Source organism: Synchiropus splendidus, chromosome 1 (genome assembly GCF_027744825.2).
Source record: "Synchiropus splendidus isolate RoL2022-P1 chromosome 1, RoL_Sspl_1.0, whole genome shotgun sequence".
Taxonomy (NCBI): domain Eukaryota; kingdom Metazoa; phylum Chordata; class Actinopteri; order Syngnathiformes; family Callionymidae; genus Synchiropus; species Synchiropus splendidus.
In genome coordinates this window covers 48,802,437-48,815,256 of record NC_071334.1, presented here as the reverse complement: position 1 = coordinate 48,815,256, position 12,820 = coordinate 48,802,437, and the positions used below count along the sequence as shown (strand labels likewise).

General features: G+C 45.0%; 1 protein-coding gene across 3 annotated transcripts in view; it reads left to right on the top strand.

The window, feature by feature from the left end:
• Nucleotides 1-12,820, top strand: part of col5a1 (procollagen, type V, alpha 1) — a 77,524-nt gene that overhangs the window by 31,162 nt on the left and 33,542 nt on the right. For all 3 annotated transcript variants that reach the window (XM_053856844.1, XM_053856836.1, XM_053856828.1), the window contains exons 5-12: nt 5,881-6,012; nt 7,333-7,428; nt 7,913-8,311; nt 8,568-9,170; nt 9,251-9,307; nt 11,161-11,202; nt 11,499-11,561; nt 11,629-11,703. In XM_053856844.1, the coding sequence (XP_053712819.1) occupies nt 5,881-6,012; nt 7,333-7,428; nt 7,913-8,311; nt 8,568-9,170; nt 9,251-9,307; nt 11,161-11,202; nt 11,499-11,561; nt 11,629-11,703 (1,467 nt within the window). The remainder of the gene's footprint in view (nt 1-5,880; nt 6,013-7,332; nt 7,429-7,912; nt 8,312-8,567; nt 9,171-9,250; nt 9,308-11,160; nt 11,203-11,498; nt 11,562-11,628; nt 11,704-12,820) is intronic.

Below are 12,820 nucleotides of genomic sequence, written 5' to 3'. Positions count from 1 at the left end.
GCAGTTGTTTTCACTGAATCATCAAGCATGCTACGAGGGTGTATGTAGTGTGTGTGTGTTTGCGCGCTACATTTTACTGACATCACTGTTGAATACGACACACCCACCGATGGAAAAGCTACCACCAATTTATGTGTGTTCATGCGCTGTTTTAACTTTTGGAATGTGCTGTTGCAAAAGACCAGTACACAAATGGGACCAACTTCGTGTTGAGTTGAGGTTACATTCAGTCTTCATACTCTGTGTACAGGGTTTCCCCTATCGGCCTTCTAGCCCAAACAACCCCCTGGTTGACACCTGTTATGCGGTGCATTTACAGAGGTGGAAAAAGAGGTTTTGGCACGCCTCTGAAATTTTACACAATCTCAAACATTATCATCTACGTCTTTGGAAAGTTACAACAGGTGTGGTTGTATCTTACAGACATATAAACACATTTGTGACTCAACGGTGAACACATATTGTGATACAAATCTAGGCTTGGCTTTCTGAATGGTCCCTATGATGTGAGGTGAAGCTGAATCATCCAGGAGAGCCTCAAAGTAGAGCTGCACCTCCTCCACTTCAAGAGATGGCAGTTGAGGTGGTCTTTTGTTTGGATGAACGTGAAACCAGGAGGAGGCCCTGGGGAGTGAGTATGTCTCCCAGTCGACTTGGGAGCACCTTGATGTTCCCTTGGAAGAGCTGTTTCTTAGGGAAAATAAACTCCTTGACTGGTACCTCTATGGCCTGAGCTGGACGGACCGGAAGAGAATGGCTCTATGGATGACCGTCCTGCAAAGTGCAGTCGTGTTAAAGTGCAGCATTGAATCCGAATTTTAATGTCGAGTTGCTGAGTCAATGGTCGACCGGTGTCTAAATTCAGTTAGGAACATACCACAGAGTAAATGAAATGTCTGCCAGCTGCAGTTAGATAGATTTCACTGAGAAAAAAAACACCAGCCCCTCACTCGCAGAGGAAAATCCACAGGGGAGACTGGAGCCATGGTGGAGCTGTGTAAATAGCAGTTCCCGGAGTTCCACCTTTGTCACCGAGCTGTTTGGTCTAGAAACTATGTGGTTGATGGAACTATTTGCTGAGGTTTAACATTGAAATCCAAACCTGGAGACAAAGAAGCAAAGTCTCGATCAGATAGTGGAAGATAGATGCAAAGGCATCAAAGGCGGATAGGCCCAAGACCTCAGAAAAGGCTCCGCTGAGACATGATTTTCACTGAGAAAGAAAGTTTAAAGTTTATATATATAGCCATCTAATGAACCTGCACTTCCTGTCGAAATTCCTCATTTTATGTTCTTTTTTTTTGAGCTTAGGGAAAGTTTTAATGGTTTCACGGTTCAACACCTTGTGAGTTTATGCAATCTCTCTTTAATTTTTTTGGAACATAAACTTCCATTACAGGTGTCGGAACCAGTGGATGCTAAATAGATGTGTCCCTGCAAAATCATCTGAAACTCACCTGGGCAACAAGCCTATGCTTTTTAATTGGGCACTTTTAAAATATGAATCCACTGAAACATTAGATAAAGAAGGAAATCAATGTTGGCAACATAAATGGGGAGCAAGAGTGAGTGAGGGAGATATTCGAACACCTTATGAGCTCATTTGCAACCCACAACGTTTCATTGATATTTGAAAAGCGGCATCCTTGCAATATTAATATGTTAAAACATGCTTGTTAAAACAGTCTGACAAAAATGAATGTCAATTTTGCTAAGTTAGCATTTCAAAATTCCTGTCTCCATTCCCTCAATGGTGACTGGAGGATGGCATCCAGTCATCCATCATTTCCACTTGTCTCAGGTCAAGTAGCAGGGGCAGCTGCTGTTGGTCAACTAGCCTTGACAACATTCTCCTCAGACCTTCTCCAGCTCTTCTGGTTTAATACTGAGGGCAACGGAGCGACCTGATCTCTTCAGTGTCTCTCGGTCTGCCCTGGGGCTTCCTCCCACTTGATCACCGCCTCTAGATGTTTAGGGCTAGCAAGACATGGCCATGGGCACATGTTTGGGGCCATATCCTCGCAGTAAAGACATCTCAATTCTCAGGGCATGGAAGTTCTAACTCCATCACTATTCAAACCCTCTGTCACCCACTGAATTGGAGAAGAGATTAGTAACACGGCGACGTAATAACTGTGTTGGTAAGTAGTGTCGAACTACTAGCGTGTAAAACCCTAATTCCTCTTAAGTTGATGTCACGCTTTGGCGTCGGAACACACTAGCTTCATACATTGCAGCCCCCAGAGGAGGATGTGGACGGCAGCAGCCCCGGGGAAGATGGAGTTTCCATAATTTGGAGAATTCTGCTAACAGATGTTTCAGCCACTCTCTTTCTCTGTGTCAGCATTTTTTTTTTCATGAAGCAAATGGCCAAACCAAACGTCTTAAAGGTGAGGGGGTTCGGGTTCCAACAAACTGGGAGAGCAGGAAATATGGTCGCCTGCATTGCGAGGAGATGAAGCTGTTAAAGGCTGGAGGAGTGCGCTGGAAAAGAGATGGAATTGAAGATGCTGTTCGCTTTTTGTTGGTGTGAAACGTGTCTGTGTCGCAGTGCTTTTTGTTTTAAACAAAAGGAAGGACCAATTGATCAGAGTTGAGCGTGTTGAGAACTGCACATCGAGGTGAAAGAGCCCTCAGGGTGGAACTGCTCATCCCAAACGTCCTTAAGCTTGTCGCGGGCAGCCACTCTGGCCCCTCGGGCAGCGATGGCTATTCTGCATCATGTTGTTTGGATTTTGAGGTCAAACTTGGAGAAAGTCCAGGCACTGGGAAAAGTGCCGCTCTCAGCTGGCTGCGTGAGATGCATGGCTTCCTCTGCGTTCTGGGGCGACAGTGTAAATACGTTTTGTAAGGCAGCTCACCTTTGAAATGCAGCCAGACCTCCGGCAGTTCTGCCATGTGGTGCCATTTCTCCTGCTGACCGATGAGCGCAGAGATGATGACAGTCCAGCGGTTTCCTGCCCGAGCTGTGGCTCGGGTTGTGGACGGGTTGGTCAGTAAAAGAGCTGAAGAGGTAGTCATCTTGCTTCACTTGCTATTGCATCCTGTTTATTAAAGTTATCCGTATATTTGGAAGTTGATGGCCGGATGAATCAGAAGAACATAAATGTAAATACCTCCCTATGAAAATAAACACCACCATGCAAATGTATACTAAATAAATGTGAGTGAAATTCAGAAAGACGATGAATATAAAAAGATCTAAATTGGAAAATACATCGATAAAAAATTGGTGGCTGCAATATTGCCCCATACACAAGTTAGTAGAGAACTATTACAGCAGCATGAGTTTAGCGTCCTGAAGCATTTGGATTCTTTCGACCAGTTGTGATGGTCTGCTTCTGACCTCTGCGGATGGCTAGCAACGCACAGCGAGAGGTTTAAATCTAAGTTTAATGCTTGATGAATTGTCCTCCTGCAGGCCTGACATCACCTTCAGGCTCTCATCAATGCTCTTTTGTTCACCTCATGCCTCAAATATTTGAGCTCGCGAGGAGAACAACGCCCTCAGCTGCTCCTCTCGCTGGAGTCGTGATTTCAGTAGCGATACCACGAACTGTCAGGTGCTCAGCAGAGCCCTCTCCTGCCCTCGCCTGGACGCAGACAGAACAGCCGGCGTTTAGTAGCTGGAGGGTGAAGAAGGTTGAAGATTAACACATTATTGTGATTATCATGATTATTATAGCTTCAATTCATAATTATTAATATTCCTTCTGTTTTTCAAAATGTGTTATTTAATAATCTTGTATGGCTTATTTCTTTTTGCTCTGACTTATTGACTCATTCTTTCTTTACAATTATATAAATAAAAAATATTATTTCGACTACATTTTCTAGATAAAAATGTTGTTAAAACACATGAATCAGACAGCGATCAGCCAACCCTACAACTTTACACATCTTTTTACTCTTCAAATTTGTTCATCCTTCACTGAAGTCTTCAGTCTGGTTTGGATTGTGAAGTTCAATTCTTCCGAAGAGCTGAGACTCATTTTTGGGTCCACATCTGTGGAGAAGCGGCTCCATCCACCCATCCATCCTGTCCTTTGAGCGAGTCCTTCCTCACCAGATGCCACTTCGACTGGCTTCTCTTGGAAGAGCAGTGGTTCTTCTTCAGATCTCTCCAGGATGACTGAGCTTCTTAAGAGAGATTCCACACATGTAGAAGGTTTTTGTTTCACCGACCGTTTGGGTCTGGACATTTTTAATAATTTTAGTGAGAATATTTTCAATAAATGTCACAGAATGGCTTGTTGAATGTGACCAATTGCGTGTGAGTGGTTGTCTGTCAGTGTGTGTTTTGCCTCTTGGTAAAATTAATATTTATGTCAATCTCCTCTCATTTGTTGTAATTACATTTGACATTTGTATGATGTGCACCTCCCCACGTGATGCAGCATTGTCTCCGATCCATTACATGCAGTGTAGCATTTCTGCTCACATTTCGCAGACTTTGAAAAGGACCATAGTGAAGAACAGTTCTTTTGATTTCTGCCCTCCACTCCACACCATTTGCTTGCACAGCAGTTATGTGTCTTGCCCCAAGTAGCTGGGACCCTGAAAATGAAAGACGAATGAACGACTCTTTTTTCTGACACTATCTGGGCAATTTGTAAAGGAGAAGAGTCTGAGTCCTGTTATACAACTGGATTGAACCGGAGACTTCCTGCTTTTGAGTGGAAGGATCAGGAGTCTTAGTTGACTACAATCCCTGTGTGGAGTTTTAAGACAGAGCCAGATGAGCCAGGATGAAAACAGGGAGTGGTTCCTGTCAGTAACTGTGATCCGTTTGTTTGTTGAGCTTAAAAACTCCAGCTGGATAGTTAAAACACCGTCGGACAAATGTGACATGTGAGCAGGACATGTTCGGTGCCATATGTTGCCTGTGTGGCGACGCTCACACCCTGCTCCCCAGATAGCCCGGGGATCCTTCCGAGCCTTTTTCTCTCCCTCACTCTCTCTCTCTCTCTTGTTCTTTCTCTGCTGTTTTTTTCTCTCTCTTTCCACTATCAATCTCTGCTGAGCTCCTGCGCGGTCTCCACTTCACCTCGGCTGAATAGACTTGGGTCAGCTGCAGGTCCACTCTTGTTCCTCCAGGTTAAACAGGCCAAGACGACTCGTTCGTCAGCCGCGAGGCGAAATCCTTCCTGTCCCGCGCAGATCGACGACAATAGGGAAATGCTCAGTCATCTTGTTTGTGTGTGTGTGCGTGTGTGTGTATCAGAGGAATGTTGCTGAGTCATCACTACTCGAGAGTAACCCAGTGAATGTCGCTAAAATGCAGAGCAACAATTTGGAGTCAAAATTGCTGAATTAGCAGTGAAGTCATGTTTTGACTTGAACTACTCTTTCGGCACAGCATTCTCTTTTGTTTATCCATTAAATAATGCCCTTATTTGAATAATAATAATTCACACGAGTCCTTCTGAAGTCTTCTCCTTCTTAGCAACTGAGTTAAGGTTTTCTGTTTATGCTATTTTTTTGCAGATAAATATGGTGTGCATTTACAAGTTTAGCTTTACATGAGGCTACGTACCAACGCAGTTAAGTTAAACCAAGTCTTAAAAGGTAGCTGTAAGTTCTCAGACGCAGCAGGACCTTCTTTCTCTCATTATCGTCACTTGTTCCATCCTTCTCTCCGACGAGAAATGACACTCTTGGGCCCTTGGAAGAAGTTTTTCATCATGTAGTCATCCTCCAAATTATGACCTACTTTAAAAACGCCTGTTCTGCATTTGTGGACCCAGATTTTCCTTCACATCAATTTGTTGACATGGTTCTTGTCATTCTCTCCTTGTGGGTCAGCAAGTATTCCGTGTTTGTTTGTTGACATGCCTCGCTGGTGTCCAGAGAGACTCACCACTTCCTCTTCGTTTCCAGGGAGACATCCAGCAGCTAATGATTGTAGCAGACCATCGCGCGGCCTATGACTACTGTGAGCACTACAGCCCGGACTGTGAGGTGCCAATGCCCGACCAGCCCCAGAACCAGGACCCAAACACTGACGAATATGTAAGTATCCAACTTGTAAAACATTTCTTCGTGATTCACATCTGTACGAGCTACGCCTTGGTGGTGCTAGCATCAGTGCAGACTCAGATGCGCCACACCAGAGGCACAGTGATACAACTTCCCATCTGTTCTGCTACACTAAGGACAGTGTTTTTACCAAGCCTGTGCTGCAGCGTTACTGACACCAGTGTCACTGGTAGACAAATGAAGCTCCTCAACTGAACCTTTTAAAACAAACATGGATGATGAATCGTTTGGAAACAGGTGAAGCAGTAACAAGCTGGAACAGAGTTGCGCAGTTTCCGCCTCGCAGATGTTGGTGGTAATTAATTATGATTGACAGTTTTGCACTTCGTAGACCTGCAAACATGAGTGTTGTTCAGGACTGATAATTTTCATTTATTTAGAGCTTATTATTATTATACGGTGGCTTGTGATACGATCTGTATCCCGATTCAGGAGAGGTGATACAATGCATTGCGATATATTGCAATACTGTAACTTCAGCAGCATATTGTAATTTTTGTTAGCAAGAGCCGAGCCATCATTTTAAGGGGGAAAACCAGTTTATTGTTATGAACAGAAAATAATGTCACAAACGCAACAGCATATCCAAGTCTCTATGTATTAAATATCAATATAGCTGACTTAAAACATCTAAAAGAAATCGCGCAATTAAGTATCACAATACAGTGGTACCTCGGCTCCAGCTCTAGCTGACAACAGGACATCAAACCCTGGAGTGTGTGCTCCAGCCTCAGAGGTGTCAAGAGCGAGCACCTCCCCTGTGACACTCTACCACGGTCCAGTGCGGAGACAGGAAAGGTTTTACACCTCAATATGAAGAAAAAACAGTCAGTAAATGTAGCTAACGGGACACGTCTTCATACAGAGGCTGCGTTATACACAATAGCAAAGTGCGTCGTGAGTCAGCTGATCGGTCTGCACACTTTATGTTTTTTCCGTCTTTTTCCGAGGCGTTTGAGTTCTGGATTTTCGTTCGAAATCCGAAGCAAAACTCCGATTTGTTTGAATTCTGGGACGTTCGAAAGGTACCGAGGTACCACTGTATTTCAGCATAACTATCAATACAATATCGCACAATCAAGGATTTCTGCATATCTATATTTTCTTACATGCCTAATAGATTTACGCATCAATAGAATACCCCTATTAACCGAATTAATGAAACGGACTGTCACCTCCATCACCATCACTTTGTTTTGATGTAACTCACACACTTGGCTTGCCTTAATAAAATGTTGTATATAATATAATATATAATATGTAGTCTGTTATACATATTGTGGTTTCTTACAGAATACAGAGGAAGACAGCTACTACTATGAGTACCCTTACTATGATGATGTGGAAGGCAAGACGGATACCGAGGAGATGACCACGAAAGAAATCAAGGTGCTTTACTACAATAGCAAGAGCCATCAGCAGCCACCTAGGGGTTTTGCTTTTGAAGAACCTTCTAACTGAAGTGAACTTTATTGCCTCCATTCATTGGGTTTCACAGTCTCCATGTGGTCCCTTTGACCATCCTTGGTTTTACAGGACATACAACTTGGTATGGCTCAAAATGTATGAACATGAATCACCAAAATTACAAGTTTCTCATGGCATCCAGGAGGTCTCCATGACTCCTAAGACATCACATGCACATTACTGGCAGAGTAAACAGAAATATATAACCAAGGTTGTAGTGCCTCTTGGAGATGGAATGGCATATTCATCTTTGAGCGATTATCTGTGAAAATTGAAAAAGCAAAATAGAGGCTGGACCATGGCGGCCACTATTAATTTTTTGCATTGTTCTTGCAGGGAAAGGTAACTTGTAACTTGAAGGAAACAAAGTCATCCAAAATACCAACTGTGATTCTTCTGCATCCAGGTGACAGGTGGCGACAGCATTGCTTCTGCAGTCGACGCTATCCTGACCGGTGCTGGTGGCACTGGAAGCAAAGTGATCACTTCCACCTCCATTTCATCCTCTGGTTCATCAAGCAGCTCGTCCTCAAGCTCCTCAAGCAGCACCACTGGTGGAGGGGATGCCAACGGAGGGGAGGCCACTCCGTATGATGGCTACGACTACGGCTACGAGACCTACTACGACGAGACAACCGCGAAAACCGACATTGACGACGGCAGACGAGTCACCATCACCAACATTGGCACCGGTGGAGATGTGGACCTGGGAGTGGGTGGAAAGATCGACTTGGGATTGGGTTCTGTGGAGAAGGTCATCACCAGCGGAGGGGGATCATCAATAACAATCACAAGAAATAAGACGGTATGGTTACTCTGTTACTTCCTGGGTGGCTGGGTCTTTTGGGAGACCAAATATAGTGAGAGATGACCTTTGGTCAGTAGGGGGTGGACCTCAGATGAGGGTGAGCGGGTCAGCTAGGATAAAGAGAGTCACATCATTGACTACATGGGAGTGCCACCAGCACACTTTCCATTGTCCTTTTCATTTGTAGTGCTTTTCTTTAGATGTTGGATGCTCTCTTTTTGCACATTTATTGACATGTTCCATAATTTGATAGGTCACGGGAGACTATGATAACTATGAGGATGGCTACGATTACAATGTGGACGGACATTACACGACTGGTGGAGGCGGCAGCAGCAGCAGTAGCACCATTCACCTTGGTGGTGGAGGCAGCAGCAGCAGTAGCACCATTCACCTTGGTGGTGGAGGCAGCAGCAGCAGTAGCACCATTCACCTTGGTGGTGGAGGCAGCAGCAGCAGCAGTAGCACCATTCACCTTGGTGGTGGAGGCAGCAGCAGCAGCAGTAGCACCATTCACCTCGGTGGTGGAGGCAGCAGCAGCAGTATTGATTTGGGAGGTGGCACCAGTTCCACCATCACAATTGGAGGTGGTTCCACTGGAGGAGGCTCTGTATCCATTGGAGGTGGTTCTGTCTCTGTTGGAGGATCTGCACCTGGTGGTGGATCAGCCAGTGCTGGGACTGGTGCTGGTGGTTCTATTGCCACTGGAAAAGACCTGGGCTTGACAGTTGAAGGGGACTATACTGACCTTTTCACGGAGCACGACATCACTGACTATGGTGACCTCGATATCTACGACTATGGAGACAACGATGGAAAAGTGCTGCCTGCAGAGACTGACTCCTACATTGGCCAGGTGAGCTACTTTGGGTTCGACAATGGAAAGCCAATGCGTTGATGCCCGTTCTTAACACCTGCTCTGGTTTGGAATTTGAGGTGGATGGAGCCCGAGGGGAGAAGGGACAAAAGGGAGAGCCAGCTGTTATCGAGCCTGTGAGTATGAGTTTTGCTTGTGTGCACGTGTGAGTGGATGTTTATAACCGCTACATATATGGACGAGCCACATCTAAACAAAGTAGCCCACATCCAAACATTCACGTCTAAATGGGAATTTGAAAACCAGAGCTTGCTTGCCTGGGTTCTCCAGACCTTTTCCTGTGCTCATGGGAAAGTTCTCCGCTCTCCATCAGGGCGACTGAGTAAACATTTAGAGAAGCGCCATGTGAGTCAGTAAACATAGGACGGGTATGATCTAAATACCCGTGGATGATTTCAAGACGGACGAAAGTAGGGGAAGAAAAAATGCTGGTCCACACTAAATATCAACAGGTGAACTTAACAGTTGTTTTATGTTGGAGTAATCGATTATCAATGTTAGCATTTTTAACAAGCAACCTATGGAGGAGATATGGGTGCAGAAAAGTCAGGGGATGAGTAGAGATGCAGAAGAAAACCGTTGAAATAGTTGGTGTAAATGGACAGAGGTGTCGGGAGGCGAAGAAGGGGTGGGGCGGGGTGGAACTGGTGGAGATGCCAGACGGCTGAGTTGCAGCAACGGTCAAATAGAAGCTTTGTAGAACAGTATGGGCGCTGTCATGACGTATATTAGAAGCTTCACCGAACAGTAGGGGACGATGTCATGACACATGTTAGAAGCTTTTTTTCTCTTTGAAGAAGTTAAAAGAGTCAAAGACAAAGGTTCTGAGTGACCAGAAAGGACAGGAGTAGGATACAGTGCGTCATATGGAGAAGTCTAGAGAGACAGTGTTGGACCAAGAATGTTGGAGATGAAGGAGAGGAAGACAGCGATTGAGAAGCATTTCCTGTATTGCACAGCGAGAATGAACAGCGGTGCGATCCTAGGGAAATGCTTATTCAGCAGTATTAGAGGAACATAGATGAAACTGGCGCTAATTTGACCAGAAGAAGGTTGTTCAATCTGAAGCAGACTGAGCATTGTGGGCTGACACTCCGAGGTCCTTTTCTTACTCATGTGATTTTATAAACTGGGTTGTGAATGTACATGGGTGATGGATGAAGATCTCTGCGCACATATTCAAGGATACAGATGTCTAGCATCACCACAGTAAATGACTTGAGACGTGAAATGTGGCGGTTTTATGACGCTCCACCACCTGGAGTTTTCTGTTATTTCTGCCAGATGTCATCATTTAACAACACACACCCGCACACACACACACAGAGGCGGAACTCTAGATGTGGCCACAACAAAGAAATCAGCTGCTGGAAGGCGGCGACATCACATCTGTACTTCATAGCTGAATCAGCAGTTTATTTGTTTATTTATTTAATTTCTGAGCGTGAAAGTGAAACCAAAGCTTTAAAATAATCAAATTTTTCTTCCACATGCACAGTTCAACCACAAGGAGGCGCTCCTTTTTACACCATGTTAGCTGACACCCAGCACTCCAGAACACTATTCATGAGAAGCAAGATGAAACTGTCTTGGAGCTGCGATGTTTGAGTTGAAACTCCTATCATCGTCCGCTGCAGTTTATCGGAGCCAATTTAGAAGATTTAAGAAGGACGACTTGAGGAGTCCTGAATTTGTGTTTGCAGCTTCTGAATCCTTCACAGGCAGGAGCTAGTGTCTATGCACGATGAGGAATTGGAACCGTTGATGTGTTCACACATTAATCTTCTCATCCGTTTGAGCCGTCCTTGGCTTGTCTGGCTGCGTCTTAACACTTATCTTCCCCAAATCTTGGCAACAAAACGAAGACGAGTACCCAGAATGCCGTGTCCGTGCTTGATCCGGAGTTATGTGTGTGAGATGTTGCGCTCTCTGGTGGCGTCTCACCGCCTCTCCACTTGTGTGTGTCCAGGGAATGCTGGTGGAGGGTCCGCCTGGGCCTGAAGGGCCAACTGTAAGTCAATCACCATCTCGGACACTCCCTCTTTTCCACGTCCTCCCTTCTCTGCCTGATACGTCTGTTTATGTAATTTCATCTGAGAAAATCCCCAGCTGTCTGAGCTGTAAGTCAACAGCCAGACAAGCCTGTTCCAGATGTTCCAGACTGTAATTGTTTATCAAGAGGCGTTTTGAGGAGATAGCTGCTCCTGACGGATGTCGAGGGTCGCAGCTTTAGATAAACACTCTTCCACTCTTTCCAAGTGAAGATATGACCTTCGTATGCATTGAGATCTTCTCCGCTTGCAACAGGGTCTCCCCGGACCCTCGGGTGCTTCCGGCCCACCAGGCAGCCCTGGAGATCCAGGAGAGAGGGTGAGTGAAGTGTTGGCATCCCTCTCTGTCAACACAGATCACTCATTGATGACTGTGAACATCTTAGGGTCCTCCTGGTCGCCCTGGACTTCCTGGTGCTGACGGCCTTCCCGGACCTGCTGGAACGGTGCTGATGCTGCCGGTACGTACATGAAACCTGGTTATGTGGTTGTGGATCTGAATTAGGTCCCAGCAACCAGTGTCAGAGTTGGTTTTCAATTGATGGAAGAATGGGAAATGGACTTCTTCATGGGAGCTTTGTATTGGTCTGTCATGGCGAAGAAAGAGCTGAGCCAAAAGACAACGCTCTCCACTGGTTGGTTTAAAGTCCCTTGTGAGTGAAAAGTGAAATGAAAAAAATTAAATCCCAGTTTCTGTGGTTCTCCACACAATGAGAGGCTTTGTTTTCTGTAGAACCTCTGCATCTTTTGAAGGTAGTTGAGGAGGAACTTCATTTTGGAGCAATGTTGAGCATCCTTACTGCTGGAAGGCATCTGTGGATGATGGCCGTTTTGAATGCGGAATAAAAGCTACACCAATCTTGTGCCGAATGTCAGACTAAAGAAACTTCAATATTTTACCAAGAAGGAGGAGTATACCTATGTTTTTTTTGTAATCTATGCTCGAGTTCAATAAATTTCCTCTTGAGGAGACTCTTTTGATATGCGAGCAGAGTTTACATTTAAAATTGAAATAAATCTAGACGGAAAAAAAGGGATAAACACAATAGCCATCTGTGGTGTGTTAGAACGTGTTTGATGTTCAGTATCATCTAACAGTCTGTGGTCGTTTAATGCTAGAATTTGACATTCGACCCTTCAGAATCATTGTCCACCAAGCACCGTGTTCCACAGCATCAGTAGCTGTCATCACATCAGCGATTGGGAACATTGCGTTCGCAGACAGAGATTACACAAGTGACTACGAGTGGTTTGGATGAAACTTTATTAGAGCTGTTGAGAGGATCTTTGTCTTAGCAACAGTGTTTCCATGGTGGGCTCACCCATGCTATGTGAATAGCTGGGAAGGCTAACAAAAGTGGTATTTAGCCTTGGACATCGCAGTGTCATCATCTGTGGAAACCACGTAACGCTCAGTTGCCATGTGAACATCTGCGGTTCAGGTAACAATCGTCAAGTAGCTGCGCTGTATTTGAAGTATCGCCATGCCCATTTAATTTCTAGTCATCCAAAACACATACTGACACAAGATAGGAAGGTTGCTGTGGCTTGGGAACATGGCTCTTGAGTCAATTTCTC